The following is a 17,743-nucleotide window of genomic DNA, read 5'->3' as shown; positions in this document are numbered from 1 at the left end:
TCTCCAAGATTTTATTTTTATAATTTTTGCGTCTTAACATATTTATTAATATAATAAAATGTCGTGTGTGTATATATATATATAATTTATATTATTGGTTATTACTGGGGTCGTTGTCGATGTCCTACTACTACCGGAGTCAGTGTCCTTTTCGGCAGGTAAACCTGTTAAGTCCCCACCTTCCACATTCAAATTTTTATTTTGAAACCAAATTTGGCGGGAATTTAATCAAATCCAGCGGATACTCCTTTTGGGGTCCGCTACTTTATCCACACCCCAAAAAGAAAAATTAAAAAAAAAAAAGAAAAAAGAAAAAAGAAAAAGAAAAAAGGAAGGCCGTATCCGTTAAAAGAGAGGGGGACGGGGAGAATAGGGGTGGCAGTTAAAGTGGTGAATGTGTATTGGTGCCACGTCAGAGATTCAGATTGTACATACCCATTAAGGCTGGGGATTGTGTTTAGTTACCCTTTGTGGCACCCATCTTGTGTGCCACCCACAGATTTTATAGGCGCCACTTCACTCTACGCTTGCCCTGGTCCCACATCTTTGAAAATAAAAATACGTTTTTGTTTTCATTCTAATATTAGATGCAGCAGTTTCTTTTTTTAAAATTATTTTCAAAAATAAGTAAATAAATAATGGGAAAAGTGAAAAAAAGGAGGTTAAAATGGATAGAAAATGGTAAATTTGGAAAGCGCGCAGTTAAAAAAAGATTTAGGACATAAGGGAAACCTTGTTCTGTTTGTGTCTCAATTTTGAAGTTTGAATCTGTGAACTGTTCCCCCAAATCCAAATTTGAAGTGTTGTTTCTACTTCCTAAACATTCCCTCTCTTCCTTTCATCCCTTCCTTTGTAGGGTCACTCTCTCTTCCCCTCCTTATTTAATCCTCCTCTCCCACCCTCTTCCTTTCCCCAACTTCCTCTGCCCTCCATTCCCACCTCTCCCATGGCGACTTCCCTTGAGCCCTCTCTTTTCACCTTCCCCACTGAGTTTCCCTACGAGTCTGACTCCTTTGCCTCCTTCTCTGACCTCAACTCCCCCTTGGAATCGGCTGTTAGCTCCACCGACTCCACGGATAGCAGCGGTAGCGACGACGATGATTTCTTTGAGGGCTTGGCTCACCAGTTTGCATGGACCTCCCTCTCTGAAACTGACAAATCCGCATCTCCCACCTCCAAAGCTAACAATTTTGAGGTACCCTTTAATGAAATCTTCGTATCTACCTATCTTTTGGGTGTTTCGGTTTGTTCCTGATTTGACTTTTTTTTCATGGGGTTTAGAAGAAGTATGTCAAAACTGGCTCTCCTCAGTCGACTTTGAGTGGGATAGACACATGGTTTCGCTCTGAAACTCCTTCTCAGGTGCAATCGCCTCCCTTGGCGGTTTCTGGGGCTGTGAACGATGCTAGAGCCCTTGTACATGCTGCTTCCATAGAGGCTACTAGGTTGAAGATGAGCCGCGGAACAACTCTGTTTCACTCTAATGTCCCTTTTGTTAAAGGATTTGTGGGTGCTCGATCTTCTGTTCCTGTTGAATCTGTAAATGAAATGGATTATGGGCTGTTCTTGAATCGTAACTGTGACCGGAATTTGGCATTTGCGGCGCAGGTAAATTATTACCAATGTCCTAAACCTAGCATTTTAACAGTTCTGTTCTCTTTTTTTCATTATGGGCCGTCGAAATATTCAACTCTCCTGTTCTACAGGCGCAGCAAGTGAAGCGGGATCTGGTGTTGCAAGCTCTTAGTGTCTCTTCTTGGGAAAGACAAGCTAAGGTCAGCTGGTCGGCTCAGCCACACTGGAAGCCAGAGTTTCGAAACAGAGGGGGAACTTTTGTTGATGTAAGGGGCCGGTGCAGTGGGGGCAACAGCGATTTCTACCATTCCCCATGGCTTCCTCCACCCCGACATCAGCAGCCAACGCCCAACGCCTCCGCCGCCACGCGTTGCATTCATCCCGGCAGATCTGGCGTCAAAAGGGCTTCCTCCGGAACCGGCGTTTTCTTGCCTCGCAAATATGTGAACCCTTCAGAATCCTTTCAGAAAAAAAGTATTTCACAACCTCCCTTCGTCTAAGCAATCACATGGGTTTGTTTTGTTTTTAACTCCATTGCCTATTCAGGAAGCCCAGCCGTTCGATTTCCAGAGATGAGAAGCCCCATTCAAGCCCCACTAAACGGTTTCCTATCGCCAGGCCTCAGTAAGCAAAAAATTCCCCTAATTTCCACTACATTCCTTAAATTCAAACTCGTTCTAATGGGGTTCTTACAAATTACAGATTCCATTTCATCCCGAAGAAACAAGGCAGTTCTGCCACTGCCAAGGAGTTTCCGGGGAGAGGTAGCCATAAATCAAGAGCAACTTCACCTACCTCAGGAATGGACATACTGATGTTGGCGAAGCAGACAAAGAGTACAGAAGATGAAATTGTTTTGTAGGGTTTAGGGATAAAGAAGATTGAAAAGGAAGGATTTTTGGTAGTAGGAGGAAGCAATAAGTCTAATTCTGTGGGTTATAGTGTGATTTTAGATAAAAGTTTTGTTTTGTGGGAGGGGAAAACATGTATAACCCTTTACACACTACTCTGTGTTGTATTAAAGTGGAAGGGATTAAGGAAATGGTTTAATAAATAATAAGAAACATATGTTGGGTTTTGTGACATTAATTGCATCAATGTGTAATTTTTCAATAATAGATTCTATTATTAAACTTTATTTCAAATTTAAAATCGAAATAATGTTGGCAGGTTTTAGTTGTTTGATTGACTATTTGAGTGGCGGGACATTTAATTCAAAATCGTCGTTTAAATAATTGTCGTCCACAACACTTATCATTAAAATCACTACCGAATTTCATAAATTTTAATTTTTTTTCCACCGGAAATGTGGGTCCCATTTTATTTATTTATTTATTTATTTTTTTTGCGTTTCTTAACCTTGAAATGGGCAAATTTTGGGACATCCTCGTTTGTAGTGCTGTTTTATTTTTTAGACCTCCGATTTGTTTCTATTGACTTGGTCAAACGCTGTTTCCCCCATTTTATTATTATATATAATATTGTGTGTCAGATTTTTGAATTTTGAATCCGGTGTGTCGGGGCCACACATGCTGCTGACTAGACATGTTCATAGGTCTTGCTTTCCTGTCTCTATCCCCGTCACCTATCTCTAATTCTAATTTTCTTTTACAAAATTGAAAAAAAAAAAAAAAACTTTAATTAACAAATTGGCCCATTGGACACTACAAATACACGTGATACTAAAGCAGAGCAGAGAAGCAGTAAGGGTGAGAAATGAACGGCTCCAATATGCAACTCATCCTGTTTCCTCTGCCGTACGAAGGCCACATGAACCCCATGCTTCACCTCGCCCAGATCCTCCATTCCAAGGGCTTCTCCATCACAATCATACACCTAGAGCATATCAACTCTCCCCACCCTTCAGACTACCCCAACTTCACATTCCGCTTCATTCCCCACGGCCTCTCCGACAGCGATGTCACCAGCAGAGGCGTGGTAGAGATCATAACTTTGATGAACGATGGTCGGTGTGTTGAGCCCTTACGGAAGTGCGTGGCGGAGTTGGTAGTGGAAAGCAATATCGGGTGCCTGATCACGGATGCTCATTGGCACTTCACTCAGAGCGTGGCTGATGAGTTTCAGATTCGGAGAGTGGTTTTGAGGACTGGGAATATCTCTGCATTTTTGGCAATGGTTGGTCTTCCTGATCTTCGTCGAAACGGCCTCTTGCGTTCTTCGGAAGATCCATTACCCGATTTCCCACACCTCAGAGTGAAAGATCTGCCGGCGGTGAAACCCCAATGTCCGCTTCTTATTGAACAACTCTTATCTTCCATTTTGATTCAAACCAAAGCCTCCTCAGCCCTCATCTTCAACTCCTTCAATGACCTCGAACACGAGCCCCTTCTCAGATGCCGTCAACTCTTCTCCCCTAACCCAATTTTCCCACTCGGACCTTTTCACAAACAGCTTCCACGCACACAAACTTCCCCTCCTCCTCAACCCCCCCACTCCTCTCTCTCTTGGCTCAACACAAAGCCCAGCAAATCAGTCCTGTACGTCAGCTTCGGCACCCTCGCCACCATCGACCCACATGAGTTCGTCGAGATCGCGTGGGGCCTGGTGAACTCTAGTTACTGCTTCTTGTGGGTGGTCCGGCCGGGGATGGTTAGTGGGTCCGAGTGGCTCGAGTCGCTGCCGGACAGGTTCGTGGAGATGGTGGGTGAACGGGGATTGATTGTGAAATGGGCGCCGCAGAGGGAGGTATTAGCCCACCCCGCGATTGGGGGATTTTGGACGCACAACGGTTGGAATTCGACGATTGAGAGTATATGCGAAGGGGTTCCGATGCTGTGTTATCCTTGCTTGGGGGATCAGATGGCCAATGCCAGATATGTTAGCGACGTGTGGGGAATTGGATTGCTGTTGGGCGATAAACTGGAGAGAGTGGAGATCGAGAAGGGGATTAGGAAGTTCATGACAGAGAGGGAAAATGGTGGGATTTCAACGAGGGCGAAGGATTTGAAGGAGAAGGCCGATTGCTGTATCAAGGAAGGCGGCTCCACATTCCAATCACTGCAGAATTTAGTCGATTTTATCCTCAACACTTAGAGATAGCAATGAATTCAGTCGATTCTGAATCGCCCCCTGTATGTAAGAGCTCTTGACAACTCCAACATCAAATCCGACACGTATTCCACTAATCAACAAATTAATCCGACACTTGTAGAATTCTCTCAAATCAAACAAACGGTGATACTTTTCCCTCGCACGCTATAAATTTCCCTTTCGTTTTCCCACCGTTTGTATTACTTTCATTCTTGAATTCAAGGCCATGTCGTTAATTCCGAGTTTTCTCAGCGGTCGGCGGACCAACGTGTTCGATCCGTTCTCCCTGGATATATGGGATCCACTAGAAGGGATGCAATTTCCGGGGAGTCTGGCGAAGGTTCCATCTTCCGGCGCGGGCGAAACGACGGCGATTGCGAACACTCGGATCGACTGGAGAGAGACACCAGAGGCTCACATATTCAAGGCGGATCTCCCGGGGCTGAAGAAGGAAGAAGTGAAAGTGGAGGTTGAGGAAGGGAGAGTTCTGCAGATCAGTGGGGAGAGAAGCAAAGAAGAAGAGGAAAGGAACGAGAAATGGCACAGAGTGGAGCGGAGCATGGGGAAGTTCATGCGGCGATTCCGGCTGCCGGAGAACGCGAAAATGGATGAAATTAACGCCAAAATGGAAAACGGAGTGCTGACTGTGACGGTACCTAAACAGGAGGAGAGGAAGCCGGAGGTTAAGGCCATCGATATCGCCGGATAGTGATGTGTGTATCTTTCGTGCTCTGTTTTGCGCTCTGCTATGATAATGTCAAATAGCCTTCTCCCCTTTGGTTGTGTAATGTAAATATTGGAGTGATTTTCGTTTTCTAATGGGTTTCAGAACTGTAAACAATCTTGTAACATATATAATGGAGTTCGTATGTATATTACTGTCCTTACAATTTATAATTTGAAACGCATTAACCTGTTCTTATTTATATATATATATTAACCATGGATTTATGTACAAAATTTCAAATTTTGAGTTTAATCTTTAAGCACTTGACCACGAATCTTCATCTTCGTCTTCATCTTCATCACTCCGGCTACTCCCCTCCGATTCATCATCATCATCATCATCATCAATGGCCGCCACTCGAGACGAATAAATCCTCGAACCAGCACCAGCCGAACGCCGCATCGTCAACGGAAACTTCTCGTCACTCGTAATTACTCCAATTTCTTCTTCTTCTTTCTTCAAATCACTGGGAGGCAAGAAGAATTCCATCGACAAACCCTTGATATTGAAATCAACCTCTTCGATCTTCCAAATCTCTTCCATCTTCGTTTTCGAATGCCCCTCGGCACCATCACCAAATCGAGATAGTGACACAGTTGTTTTTCCGGCGTGTGCAATGTTCACGCCGTCGATCGTTCTGTAATCCTGAATTGTCGACTCCATCGTCGTTTCCCAAAAGACGTTGTCGTTTCGAGATCCGCCGGTTTTGATCCGGAGGAGATGCGAATCTTCCAGATGCACGAGGAGACCAGTTCTTTGGCTGAAGTATCCCCAAACCGTATGCCGGATTATTTCGACACCGCTACTACTTCTTGCCCTGAGAACTGAAGATTCCGCTTCCACTTTCAGAATGAAGCAATCTTCGCCGTTCATCGTTTTCTCGCCGATGCAGGTTGAGTTTGAGAACAGAGTCGCCGTCGATTTTGGATCCAGCCCCTGTCAAAAACGAATCTTGCTTACGTCACTAAACACCATTCAGCGTATTTGGGCCATTCGGCCCAATACATAATTTTCGTATTTGTAGTTTTTTAATTATTTAAAATTCTAAAAGAATTTATAATCTTACTTAAAATGGACTTTTGAAATATAAAAAATAGGTTGGTATGAGTTATGACTATTTATGAAAATAACCGTAAATTAATTAATTAATTAAATAAATAATAAATTGTTTTTAAAGAGAAGATTAAAGAAAATATTACTTGGCCTCCATATTGGTTGTGAACTGAGTTTTCAAGGAGTGGTGTAGCCGACACGTTTAAGCGCTTTCCACTAAATACGCTATTATTCGGTGTGAAATTAGGAGAAATGAAAATTCCGCTTGAAAATTTTGGGTACGGATTCACACTTTAATTTGCAATTAAAAAAAAATAATTAAAAAGGGGATGAAATTTACCTGCAGGAATCGGCGTAGGGGGCGAGGAGGGCCACGAGAAGCATGAGAGTGATGCCATGGAGTCTGTCTCCAAGCCACTTTACCGTCGCTGCCGGCGCTGATTTTACAGCCGGACAGCATCATTTCCAAGCACCAAAGATCCGGCCGTTTCTGCCAAATTACAAAACTACCCATTTCTCCGCTGCTAATTCCGCCTTTTCCGTTCTTCGCCTTCATCGGTTTGCCGTTGAAACACCCTTCACCGGAAGAAAACTCCGACGCCACCATCTTCACCTTCCCCATGGCGTACATACTATCAATTGAGTTCAAAGCATGCTCCCCTCCCACTGCGGCTATATATTGTTGCACTATGTACTTCGCCATTGACGCCTCCTGTTTAACCCCAAAATCATTAAAGGGTGAATGAGATTTCAAATGGGTTTTCAAAAAAAGTGATAAAAGTTGAGATTTTTATACTTACAATGGGGTTGTCTTTGATGTTGCGAGTAATGGATTGATGATGAAAAGCGATGGGGAGAGGGATTAAGGGAGCGCCGACGACGCCGAGGAGGAGCTGGATCTCGGCATTACGACCACCAAACAGAGACGCAATTGAAGTAACATGTGAGGGTTTGTTATAATAACTGGACTTAACCCATGACTTCATAGCTTGCCATGAGATGGCGTGGGATTTGTAAGTGGGGCAAGAAAACATCTCCTCCGGAATGGGAACCTCAAGAACAGTGTCGAGACCGTCTTCCCGGTCGAAGTTTGGACAGAGCTTCCTCATTGGAGAGAAAGAGAGAAAGAAAGAATGGATTTTTCTTTGGTTTGGGTATGAGTGAAGGAGAGAAGAGAGGAAGAAAAAGAAGTAAAGGAAATGGAAGACCAACCGACCGTGGCCCCTCGTTGCAACGTGGTCCGCTATGTCGTGTTTGCACGCTCTGTCTCTCCTCTGTTTCTCTCTTTGTCTGTCTTTGGAAACTTAGTCTGTTGGTAACTTATACCATTTAAAATCCCCAAACGCCGACGTTTTCCATTATTATTATTATTCTTAATTTGCCAACTTCATCATTACAAAATTTGCTCTTAATTAATTCATTTTATTATTATTATTATTGATTAATTAGTGGCTTACTTTGGTTTCTAACTCTACTAATTTTCAAGTTAATTACTAATTACAAGAATATTCAGATGTTTTGAAATTGATTGATGTGGTCTATGTTATCACCAGATATGGAATTTAGTTGGAATTTTTATATATTTTTTTCCCAATTTTCTAAATTAATATTAGTCAAAATCTCTCCTTTTTTGGTATATATATCATCACAAATTATTTATATACCTTAACAAAATACGCAAAAATATATATTTTTTCATGTAAAAGAACAAATTTGACTTTTCCAATTTCCATACCAAAAAAAGAAAAAACATTTGTTGAAAATTGTTGAGTATTTATGGATCTAAATTTAATATAGTTCCATACATTGTTATATATATAATTAATTTTTTTTTAAAAAAAAAACGAACTTGAAGTGTAATGAACTCATATTTATTATAATCACGAGTCAAACATTCTCTTTCACCAATTATAAAGTTACGACGTTAATTAAATTAAATTCCTTCAAATACAAAACAATGGCACTTTGCTACACTTGAACACGACTCATTCACATTAAAAAGTGGATAAGGTTTTAAGGAAGAACATCCCCCCTCCCCCCCTCCCCCCTCCAACCTTTGAATCTCTAACCCAATCCGACATGTCGACGATGGATGCACTACCGATGCCGCAGCAAGCGGCCGACATTCAAATATGTGTTTGGACGACGCAGGGCGGTCGGTCAGTGGTTGTTATAAACACACAACCGTAATCTAAAATTATCATGAATCTTGGTTTTCATAATATATAGTTTTAATGTGCGGCGGGTTGGGGTAAGAGACAAAAACTATGGTATATATTCGAAGAATTCGAAAATCAACGCATAAATTATTTATGGTATCAATAATGGTATGCACGTTCTCATGTATGCAAAATCTGATACGGGCAGATGTTTTTTGGACCGTTACTTTCATTTTTAGCTTTTTTTATATTTCCTGTTATATTATTTTCTTATATTTATTAATCTATAATTTTCTTCTCTGGAATAATTTCAAGAAATAAATAGAATAAATATGATGAAAATATAAAAAAAAAAAATAGACATTACAGTATTAGGACAGTCACCGTCAATCACGGCATGTTCTTTGCAGCTCAATCCGACCAAAAAAGATGAGAAAAAAAATCCAATCTTTATCTAATTTAGTTCTATGTTTTGGTGAATGAATCTTAATTAAATTTAGTTTAGACTCGTCAAACTCACTTTTTAATAATGTTACAAAATAATTTACACTAACCCCAAATAATGTAATAGAAGGTATGCTATTATTATTATTCTCAATAATAGAATATGATACAAGATCCGTTGGTCACATCTTGGAAAAAAGAACCAAACATTATTAAATGAAATATATTGTTTGAAACTTTATTCTATTTTTGTAGATTTTGTTGAAGATGATACATGAACCAAAAACATTTGTGGATGAACCTTATTTTATGTAATTGATTTGATCAAAGGTTTCTGTTATGACATAAATTAATTTTTGTTTGTCTGCTGAAACCAGAAATCCGATTTTGTTGGTAAGGAAGGAACTACATGTCGGAATCTAAACAGGGAATTATCCAGCTAGGATGAGTGGTTCCGGCATCTTTTCGAACATTAACTGATTGTGAAATTCATCATCCAACAATCCAACCTGTCTGTCTGTCTTCAGTATGCTATTTTAAGAAAATACACAACAACCTTAATAACAATATACAAACTTACAGATGCTTCCATTTCAGGGAGCTTTCGAGCTGGTAACGGCACGATATAGTCGAGCTTTCGAGCTGTTGCAGAATGAAGAGATAGATGAAGCTTTTCACTATGAGGGTATTTTGAAGTGAAACAGCCATGATATGACAAAGGCAAAAACCATGCAGGCGAGTAAGAAATTCAGGAACCTATGGCCCTGCCAGAAGTTCCGAGCCTCTGTAGAGTGTGGTGGCACCACCACAGCTGCTGCTGCTGCTGCTGCAGCTGCGGTTGCTGTCGTTGCGTCGTTTGAGTCGTTGCGTTGCTCTGTCGAATCAGGTTCACAAGTAGCAGTAACATTGTGTGCAATTGATCCACAGATCTCACATGTGCTGTAACAAATTGCAGATGGGTAAGTGCAAGCCAAGCAGACATACAAGGTACATATTTAGTTCTTCCCAGTTTGACCAGTATCTGCTTTTTCACTCATCTTCTTCCAGAAAACATATCTCCCAAATTACTTCAAACACCACTCATATCTAACAGAACAACATGAATCACGAGCAACTGATAGGGAGAGGTTTCCACACTCTTATAGAGAATGCTTTATTCCCCTCTCCAACCGATGTGAGATCTAACATTCCACCCCCCTTTGAGGTCAGCGTCCACGCGGGCACTCGTTCTCCGCTTCAATTGATGTGGGATCTCATAATCCACCCCCTTTAAGGCCCAGCATCCTCGCTAGCATACCACCTAGTGTCTAGCTCTGATTCCATTTGTAACAGGTCAAACCCACCGCTCGAAAATATTGTTCTCTTTGGACTTTCTCTTTCGAGCTTCCCTCAAGGTTTTTAAAATGCGTCTACTAGGGAGAGGTCTCCAGACCCTTATAAAGAATGACTCGTTCCCCTCTCCAACCGATGTGGGATCTCACACAAGTAATGAAAAACATTCCTCGCCAAACTACACATGGTTTGGTAGCAGGGCCAAAAGCAATAAAGTTCTTGACAGATCCAACTATAATAATTCAATTCTTTAGATATGCTCATTTTCAACTTATGCAGAAGATATAGAGAAGATAGTTCTTAACTTCTAACAAACCCTTTTGACCATATAAGTGGTGAAATGAAATGAGAATCTAGTTTAATACATTTTAAAGTAATAGATGAAATTGAAATTGAAATTGATAGCTATGCCGGAACTTGTGGAGATGTCAATATCAGTAAAACCTCAAAGAAAGCTAAGAAATGGGCTCTAATCAATACTACATCAGACTAAAGCATATGCATCTACTAGGGAAAATCAAACTTCAGTTCGTTTTGACAAAGAACCACATTTCATTTTGGCTTTGTTCTTTAGCAGGAAACAAAAACATGGATCCTAAGAAAACGCTGATGGGATTTGTAATGGCGGCCACTATTTCCACAAAGCAGAAGCAAAAATCAAGATTACTACAGATTCCTAAGAAAAATTAGGCGTTATTCAATTTGGAGGAACTTACATGTCGCCCTTGATCTTGAACCAAGCTTCAGCACAGTGCTTATGAGCAGCAGCCAAATCATCCTTGCAAGAACAACCCAACTCAATGGGGATTCCAGATTCCTGATTAGAAGCATCCAAACTCAGATGGCAAATCCGACAATCCCTCTCCATTTTCGTCAAATGTACCTTAATCTCAGCCAACCCACATTCCAGATCCATCTCTACAGAGCACTCCGACACAGAGGATCCCCTTCTTTTCTCCGCCGCCGCCCCCACAATCTCAGCCCTCGACTTCCGCACATCATCGGAGGCTAGTAAGGCGTCAGCGCCGGCGGCTGAAGTCCGGCGAGGCTGTTCTACTTCTCCTACCTCCATTGCGACAACGTGGGAGTTTTGGGTGGTCGTCATCGCAAAGACCCAGAAAGAGAAACCTCATGTAATGGCTCTGTGAGGCCAGAACCGTGAATACCCACAAACAAAAGAGACTCCCATCAAGCAAAAGAGTAGAAATTCGGTTTAGGGTGGATTTTGCGGTGATAATCAGTAATGGCGTGAGAAGTAGAAGCAACTGCGGTGGGTGTCCCTATTTCAGCTGCTTTGTTGGGTGTCAGTGGCGACGTGCAGGCTATAACAGTCGCAGAGTTGCAGAGGGGAAAAAGACGAAGAAATATTTCGAAGACATCATTACATAATTCAGGGCGTTCGTATGGATTAAACTAATACGCCTAATTAAAGTTTGTATGAAATGGGAGTATGTTCAATTTTGGAACAACTTTAGTCCAATCAACATCATTGAATCTTAATTGATTTAAACTTATACATAACTTGAGATGCTGAAGGCAGAAGCCTAAAGAGTGTGAGAAGCAGAGGCATCACCATCACCATCACCATCATATTCATAACCCATTCTTTTCCTTTTCTCCATATTCTTCTGCTTTTGGGCTCTGCCATCCAAGCCCCACCACAACCACAAGGGTCCCCTTTCTTCTTTCTTTTAATAAATAAAGTTAAATCTCAAAATATATTAGAGGAGCTGTCAATACGCCGAAAATGGGGTTGGATTGAGGTTGTGTGGGCTAATTTATCTCCAACTGAAACGCTCAGAGCCCAATCCAGAACCAATATGGGCTTCAACTAATTTATTTAGTGCAACTTCAGGAAGCATCCAAAGGGATCGCATTGATCCTACTTCCCACCATTTTTACGGAATTTGGATCATGCCATCTCTTTGGATTTCTCCTGCAGTGTAGCTTTTCTTATCTCGCCATTGTCGCCGCCGTGCCGGAGATTCACCGGACCCCCCCTTCTTCCGTTTATATCAGTAAGTTTCTTGCATTCATCCTTTTTTTCGTATTTATTTGTGATGTTTTTATTTATAGCATACACTTGGGTTTATTTTAAATATAATCCAAACCAATTTTGATTTATCTTTAATGCATTCCTCGAGATTTATTTCTTGTCATTTGTGGACAAGAAGAAAACAGAATTTTTTAGAAATTTAAGGAACAATGTCTGTGTGATTTCAATTTGATGGTACAAAATTGCGGTTTAGTCTAGATTTTAGGAATCTGATAAAACGTGCTGAAATCAAACCACTAAAATAGTAATATTTAACAAAAGAAAATGGAAATTTTGTTGTTTTCTCTGAGGATTTGTGTTGAGCTGAAGAGTTTTACGACGACAGTGGGTCAATGACGAGACGTGGTAAAATCGCCTAAATTAGCAAATCCCTTATTGGCATACCCATTTGATCTGCCGATTAAATGCGGAGGGAGGGAGGTATTTGTTGGATTAAGCTCGTGGACTAGCAAGTCAACTGAGTGGAGCAGTGTGTTTTCGTGGCGGTTTGGTCTGAGAAATGTCCCCAAATGGATGCATTCGTTGCCGGTGGATCCACGGCGGCATTCCGACAAACAGGATCATCTTCGGCCTCTAACCATTTTTGCTGGGCTGATCTTTGCAACTGGGTGCGGTGCGTTAATGGCGTTTTTGGTGCTGTTCATGTGGGCAATTACGAGGAAGGTTTTTGGGAGATTGTTATCCAGTTCATGGAACGGAAGGTGCCCCTGCCTGCAGCTATCCAAAAATTAGCTGCATTGATTCATACTTGAATGCGTTCAGAAATGAAAAACTTTAAAACATTGAAATTCAACACTTCTAATTAGGGATTAATTAGTATTCATGTTTATAATAATATGATGTTCACACATATCTTAAAAACAACCAAAATCAATCAAGAAATTTATAGTATTTATAGTATCTCCGAAGAAGAAATGTGTCGGAAAGTAGACAGCATTCCTATCTTGTTTTTATCACAAACAAGGAATCGATGCCGTCCTAAACCCGATTTTCTAACGCTATAATCTTTCACGCTCTCATTCTCTCCATCTTCCACCTCTTCCCCCTCGTCATCGCTACCGCCGCCGCCGCCGCCGCCTGTCTCCCTCTCGCACCCACACGTTCTGGTTCATCAAGCTCGCGTTTATGCTGATCCAGGTAGCTTGCTCTTGGGGTTTCCTCGGTTTGAAAATTGAAACCCTTTAAAATTAATCGGTTCGGGTCATAAGTTTCGTCCAAACCGGACCGGACCAAGACTTCTTGAGAAGAACTGTTCCCCCTTTCTTTTCCACGATCTGAGAGAGATGGATTGAACTCCCTCTCAGATCGCGGCTGTCTAAGCAATTTCAATCTTCAGTCTCCTATTCGATCAGCACTTCCCATACTAGAATTTGCTATACTTTCAGCGTTCCTTTTTCTACAATTTTCCCTCCGTGGGGACCGACAATGTAAGATCCAGTATCCTGATCCTTCGGCTAATGCACGCTATTGATTCTGCGTTTTTAGTTTAATGGATCAATTTGTGAGAATTTGTTGCCGGAATTTATTCAGTGCTGTAGCATATCAATGTGTTCATGTTTTTCTTTTTCAGCTTCCATTTTGTAGGTATCTCTAGATTCTTTACGTAATCGCGTTTCTCAATGAGTAAAATTTTGACGCCTTAGGGTTGGAAGGGAGTTGAATAGTGATCTTTGGACTATTATTTTGAATTCTATCTGATTATCCTTTGTTTCCTGCTTTGTGTAGAAATTCCGACTTCTGATATTAATTCTGGTGCGCTCTTCTGGGCGGGAAGATATAGAGATAAATAACCATATTTCCATTACCGACTCGAACATAATTGAGGTGGGTGCAAAGTGAGGTGCTTACTTTGTTCTTTCGTTTAGCAGTTCTTACAAACTCTTTTATATTCCATAATTCATTCAAGTCATTTATGGGGTTTTCACTTCTTAATACGTTTTCAGCATTGTTGAGAAGGGAATGGCGAAGTTCAGGGATAGGACTGAAGATTTTAAAGATGTTGTGCGGCACTGTGCTATTTCTTTAGAGTATAACGAGGTTTGTATGCTTTTATCGAAGTATATAGTTGCTTGTTGATGTGAAATTTGGACTCTCTTTTTCTGGTGAAAGATTTTAGCTCGTTTATCACAATTGTTTGGTCTTCTTAAAATTTTCTGTGTTCTTCAAGTTGATTGAAGATGTTCTCTTACCAGTAGCAAGCATGAGCGTTGTTTTTGTACAATGTTTTTGCAGTCCAAGTTGGCGGCAATTATGGCATCTTTCATCATTCAAAAACCTCGGCAAAGGTCACCTTTTATCAAAGCTGCCCTAAAAACGGTAGGACTACCAATATTGAAATGTTTTGGTATTCCAAATGTTTGAAAAAGATTTACTCAAACACTTGTGAAACTGAAAATGTGTATCTATATGCAATGCGCAACCATCATGTTTGACTTCTTTACTCGTCTTGAATCAGCTTGAAAGCATTGGTGCTCTTGAAGAGTTTATGTTGAAACATCAAAAGGACTATGTGGATATGTATCGTACGACAGATCAAGAGAGAGACAATATTGAACACGAGGTGACCCATCCAACTACTTGGGAAATCGCATAAAAATAAAAGTCCATATGGAAATAATAAGACTGCTTGATAGAACTTGTGGCTAATAACTGAATAACTGTACTGTACGCAGGTAACTGCCTTCATCAAAGCATGCCAAGAACAACTTGATATCCTAAAAAACAACATAAATGAGGGTGATGCTCACTCAAAGGGATGGCTTGGTTCTAGGACTGATGATTCTAATGCTGATACTATTGCACACAAACATGGGGTGGTGAGTTCTTGTTTATTTTATTTGTGCTAGCTTTCACACTTCTACAAACTTTTACTTACCCTTCCTTGAGGAAGAACAATTGAGTCACTGAATGATGTTGCCCTGTCTACTGTTAAAATTAATTTGAAATTGCTATCCATCACATTCTCTGCGCTCTTATTCTTTAGCATTGGTATTCTCCAATTTTCTTATCAATTCTCAAGTCCTGGCTTCCTTCAAGGTTGTCACTGTTGGTCGCATTGTCATCTCTTTAAAAAAAAATTATCAGTTTTCATCATTCCTTTTAGTAAAAGATTTTGCATACTTTTTATTTATTTATTTATTTATTATTATTATTATTATTATTATGAAATATAGTACTTTCCCTACTTTTGTGTGCTCATATTCTTCCCACACTCCCACCAAAAGTAATTGTAACATTCTTTTAAATGCAGGTCCTAATTTTGAGTGAGAAACTTCATTCGGTAACATCACAATTTGATAAGCTAAGAGCCATTCGGTTTCAAGATATCATAAGCAAAGCAGTACCACGAAGAAAACCAAACCAAATAAATAAACCACGCTCTGCCAATACCTTTGCCTATAATGGTACAGAGCTGAGGGAACCTGATAATTTTGAGCATCAACCTGTCCGAGCCCAACAGCAACTGTTGGATGATGAAACTCGTGCACTTCAGGTAATCAAGATATGGAAGGGAAACAGATTTTGATGAGAGTTCGATCATTTGTTGATTGAATCGAGCTTTCTGCTTGACGTGTAAAAGTTGAGAACTTTGCTGTCTTCTTCCAAATTTGTAGGTTGAGTTGACTAGTCTTCTTGACGCAGTCCAGGAAACAGAAACTAAGATGGTAGAGATGTCTGCTTTAAATCACCTTATGTCTACGCACGTTTTGCAGCAAGCACAACAAATTGAATTTCTTTATGAACAGGTCAGCAGTTCTAACTCAGTTCGTTTTCTTATCACAGTATCTCTCAACTCTCAACGGCTAATTACAATTGCACCTTCCTTTTTAATGTCTCTCAGAATCAAATTAAGTTGATCAGTATTTCTCGGTTCTTATAAGTACTAAATTTCCTATTTGCTTTCTTTTCTTAAACTACAAATTAGGCTGTTGAAGCTACGAAGAACGTCGAGCTTGGTAATAAAGAACTTTCCCAAGCAATTCAGCGGAATAGCAGCAGCAGAACCTTCCTTCTTCTATTTCTGTTTGTGCTCACCTTTTCAATTATCTTTCTTGATTGGTATAGCTGATGGGATTGGGTGTTGTACCACATTTATGTTATACATTCATATAGAAGCAAGAAAAAGATGAAATCACTAATGGAAATTTAGACCACACTTTTGTTACTGCAAGTATTTTCTTTAATATCCAGATTCAATTTCTCGAAGTTCCCTGCATTCATTTTTTGCTGCTGAAGCATGAGGTTTTCCTGACCCAGGTGCACCTAACCATGGCCTCTTTATACGACCATGTGATTTTGCAGCCAAAAGACTTACTACCCTTCTTCGAGCTATGCTTTCGCCATCAGACTTGTGGCAGATGCAACCGGGTTAAGGATTAGCGTAGACATCTGATGGGATATGGTAACCACATTCTCTCTTTATGTGATTCAGTAACTTTAGGAGAAAACTCTTCCCAGCTTGAGACTCCTCTGTCCAATCGTATCCAATTCACAAAATTTGTCCTGAAAGTAGATGATAGAGTCAGATTGAGAGAAACTCTTTTCTAATTCATTTTTCATTGTAGTTTCCACGAGTTGAGATTATTTTCACTCAGTAGACTTAGATTCTCTAGCTGACATGTTCTTTTTAAAAGCTTGAGACCCATCAACTCTTTAAGAACTCATTTGTCTGACTATCAACTACTAGTAATGAGTAAATACTCACGCCGGACAATCAACCACTAGTAACAGAGTAATGGCTCAATTGATGGGATTTAGTTAATTGAAGGTTTTAGGCTTCGAGTCTTCCTGCCATATTCAAACTTTGTTAGGAAAAGTTTCCGACTTTTTATCTATCTATATCTCTGTACTTGTCAGGGCTGATGGTTTCCCGACACCCTTAAATCTCCTGTGACCTTGAACAGCTTTATGTCTTTTTCCTTCCAGTGTCTAACGTTAAGCCTTAGGCTCATGAGCTCTTCATTAAGGTTGTGGCTGCGCTAGCATGTCCTTTTCGTATCTGCAATCCAATATATTCGCTATTTGGAACATATCGAACTTTGGGATAACCCATCTTGGTTGCTTATACGATGTTCTTTGATAGTTAATGGTGAAATGAAATGGAGTTGTTTTATCCTCGAGTCACAACAAAAATGTGAAACTATTACCTAAATTGAACTCTTTTAGTGATGCTAATCAACTCCTAATTGCATTCACAATATTAAGCAATGAATACGAGGACAAAATTGATAATGCTAACGATAATGACCTTCAAAAGGATCTGTGATCTGAAGGAAAATTGAGATCAAGCCAAAGGGTGTCGATCCTCTGTTTCATTATCATACATGGTGATTGTTGGTTATTACT

General features: G+C 40.4%; 6 protein-coding genes across 9 annotated transcripts; 4 read left to right on the top strand and 2 right to left on the bottom strand.

Annotated features, from left to right (window-relative positions):
* The first annotated feature begins 763 nt into the window (after window positions 1-763).
* On the top strand, window positions 764-2,658 carry LOC111808105 (uncharacterized). Of its 2 annotated transcripts, none has more exons than XM_023693913.2 (5): window positions 764-1,195; window positions 1,285-1,608; window positions 1,707-2,049; window positions 2,122-2,199; window positions 2,278-2,658. In XM_023693913.2, exons 1-5 carry the CDS (start codon window positions 947-949, stop codon window positions 2,388-2,390), a joined length of 1,107 nt encoding a protein of 368 aa, XP_023549681.2. In that variant the 5' UTR covers window positions 764-946; the 3' UTR covers window positions 2,391-2,658. The 2 variants fall into 2 exon arrangements, with proteins under 2 accessions (XP_023549681.2, XP_023549680.2); XM_023693912.2 differs by having other exon boundaries at window positions 767-1,195; window positions 1,282-1,608.
* A 575-nt stretch (window positions 2,659-3,233) lies between these two features.
* On the top strand, window positions 3,234-4,789 carry LOC111808894 (UDP-glycosyltransferase 76B1-like). The gene has a single exon (XM_023695127.2). It carries the CDS (start codon window positions 3,292-3,294, stop codon window positions 4,627-4,629), a length of 1,338 nt encoding a protein of 445 aa, XP_023550895.2. The 5' UTR covers window positions 3,234-3,291; the 3' UTR covers window positions 4,630-4,789.
* Window positions 4,706-5,523, top strand: LOC111808895 (17.6 kDa class I heat shock protein 3-like). The gene has a single exon (XM_023695128.2). It carries the CDS (start codon window positions 4,853-4,855, stop codon window positions 5,333-5,335), a length of 483 nt encoding a protein of 160 aa, XP_023550896.1. The 5' UTR covers window positions 4,706-4,852; the 3' UTR covers window positions 5,336-5,523.
* LOC111808893 (uncharacterized) lies at window positions 5,478-7,629 on the bottom strand. The gene is made up of 3 exons (XM_023695126.2): window positions 7,207-7,629; window positions 6,747-7,118; window positions 5,478-6,289 (listed from the first exon to the last, which is right to left on the bottom strand). The coding sequence occupies exons 1-3, from the start codon at window positions 7,513-7,515 to the stop codon at window positions 5,609-5,611; spliced, it is 1,362 nt and encodes a 453-aa protein (XP_023550894.2). The 5' UTR covers window positions 7,516-7,629; the 3' UTR covers window positions 5,478-5,608.
* Window positions 7,630-9,471: 1,842 nt separating this feature from the next.
* Window positions 9,472-11,818, bottom strand: LOC111808933 (uncharacterized). The gene is made up of 3 exons (XM_023695182.2): window positions 11,058-11,818; window positions 9,655-9,948; window positions 9,472-9,621 (listed from the first exon to the last, which is right to left on the bottom strand). The coding sequence occupies exons 1-2, from the start codon at window positions 11,444-11,446 to the stop codon at window positions 9,687-9,689; spliced, it is 651 nt and encodes a 216-aa protein (XP_023550950.2). The 5' UTR covers window positions 11,447-11,818; the 3' UTR covers window positions 9,472-9,621; window positions 9,655-9,686.
* Window positions 11,819-13,595: 1,777 nt separating this feature from the next.
* Window positions 13,596-16,562, top strand: LOC111808482 (syntaxin-81). Of its 3 annotated transcripts, none has more exons than XM_087116889.1 (9): window positions 13,596-13,824; window positions 14,123-14,237; window positions 14,341-14,434; window positions 14,630-14,713; window positions 14,853-14,957; window positions 15,070-15,213; window positions 15,648-15,890; window positions 16,012-16,143; window positions 16,323-16,562. In XM_087116889.1, the coding sequence occupies exons 3-9, from the start codon at window positions 14,357-14,359 to the stop codon at window positions 16,464-16,466; spliced, it is 930 nt and encodes a 309-aa protein (XP_086973015.1). In that variant the 5' UTR covers window positions 13,596-13,824; window positions 14,123-14,237; window positions 14,341-14,356; the 3' UTR covers window positions 16,467-16,562. The 3 variants fall into 3 exon arrangements, with proteins under 3 accessions (XP_086973015.1, XP_023550252.1, XP_086973016.1); XM_023694484.2 differs by having other exon boundaries at window positions 13,605-13,824; window positions 14,123-14,221; XM_087116890.1 differs by lacking the exons at window positions 13,596-13,824; window positions 14,123-14,237 and having other exon boundaries at window positions 14,565-14,713.
* The last annotated feature ends 1,181 nt before the right edge of the window (window positions 16,563-17,743 follow it).

The sequence above is a fragment of the Cucurbita pepo genome, chromosome 13 (assembly GCF_057944985.1).
Source record: "Cucurbita pepo subsp. pepo isolate OVF chromosome 13, ASM5794498v1, whole genome shotgun sequence".
In the NCBI taxonomy this organism is placed as follows: domain Eukaryota; kingdom Viridiplantae; phylum Streptophyta; class Magnoliopsida; order Cucurbitales; family Cucurbitaceae; genus Cucurbita; species Cucurbita pepo.
Note: the sequence above shows the minus strand (reverse complement) of the source record. Positions and strands in the feature narration are given on the sequence as shown.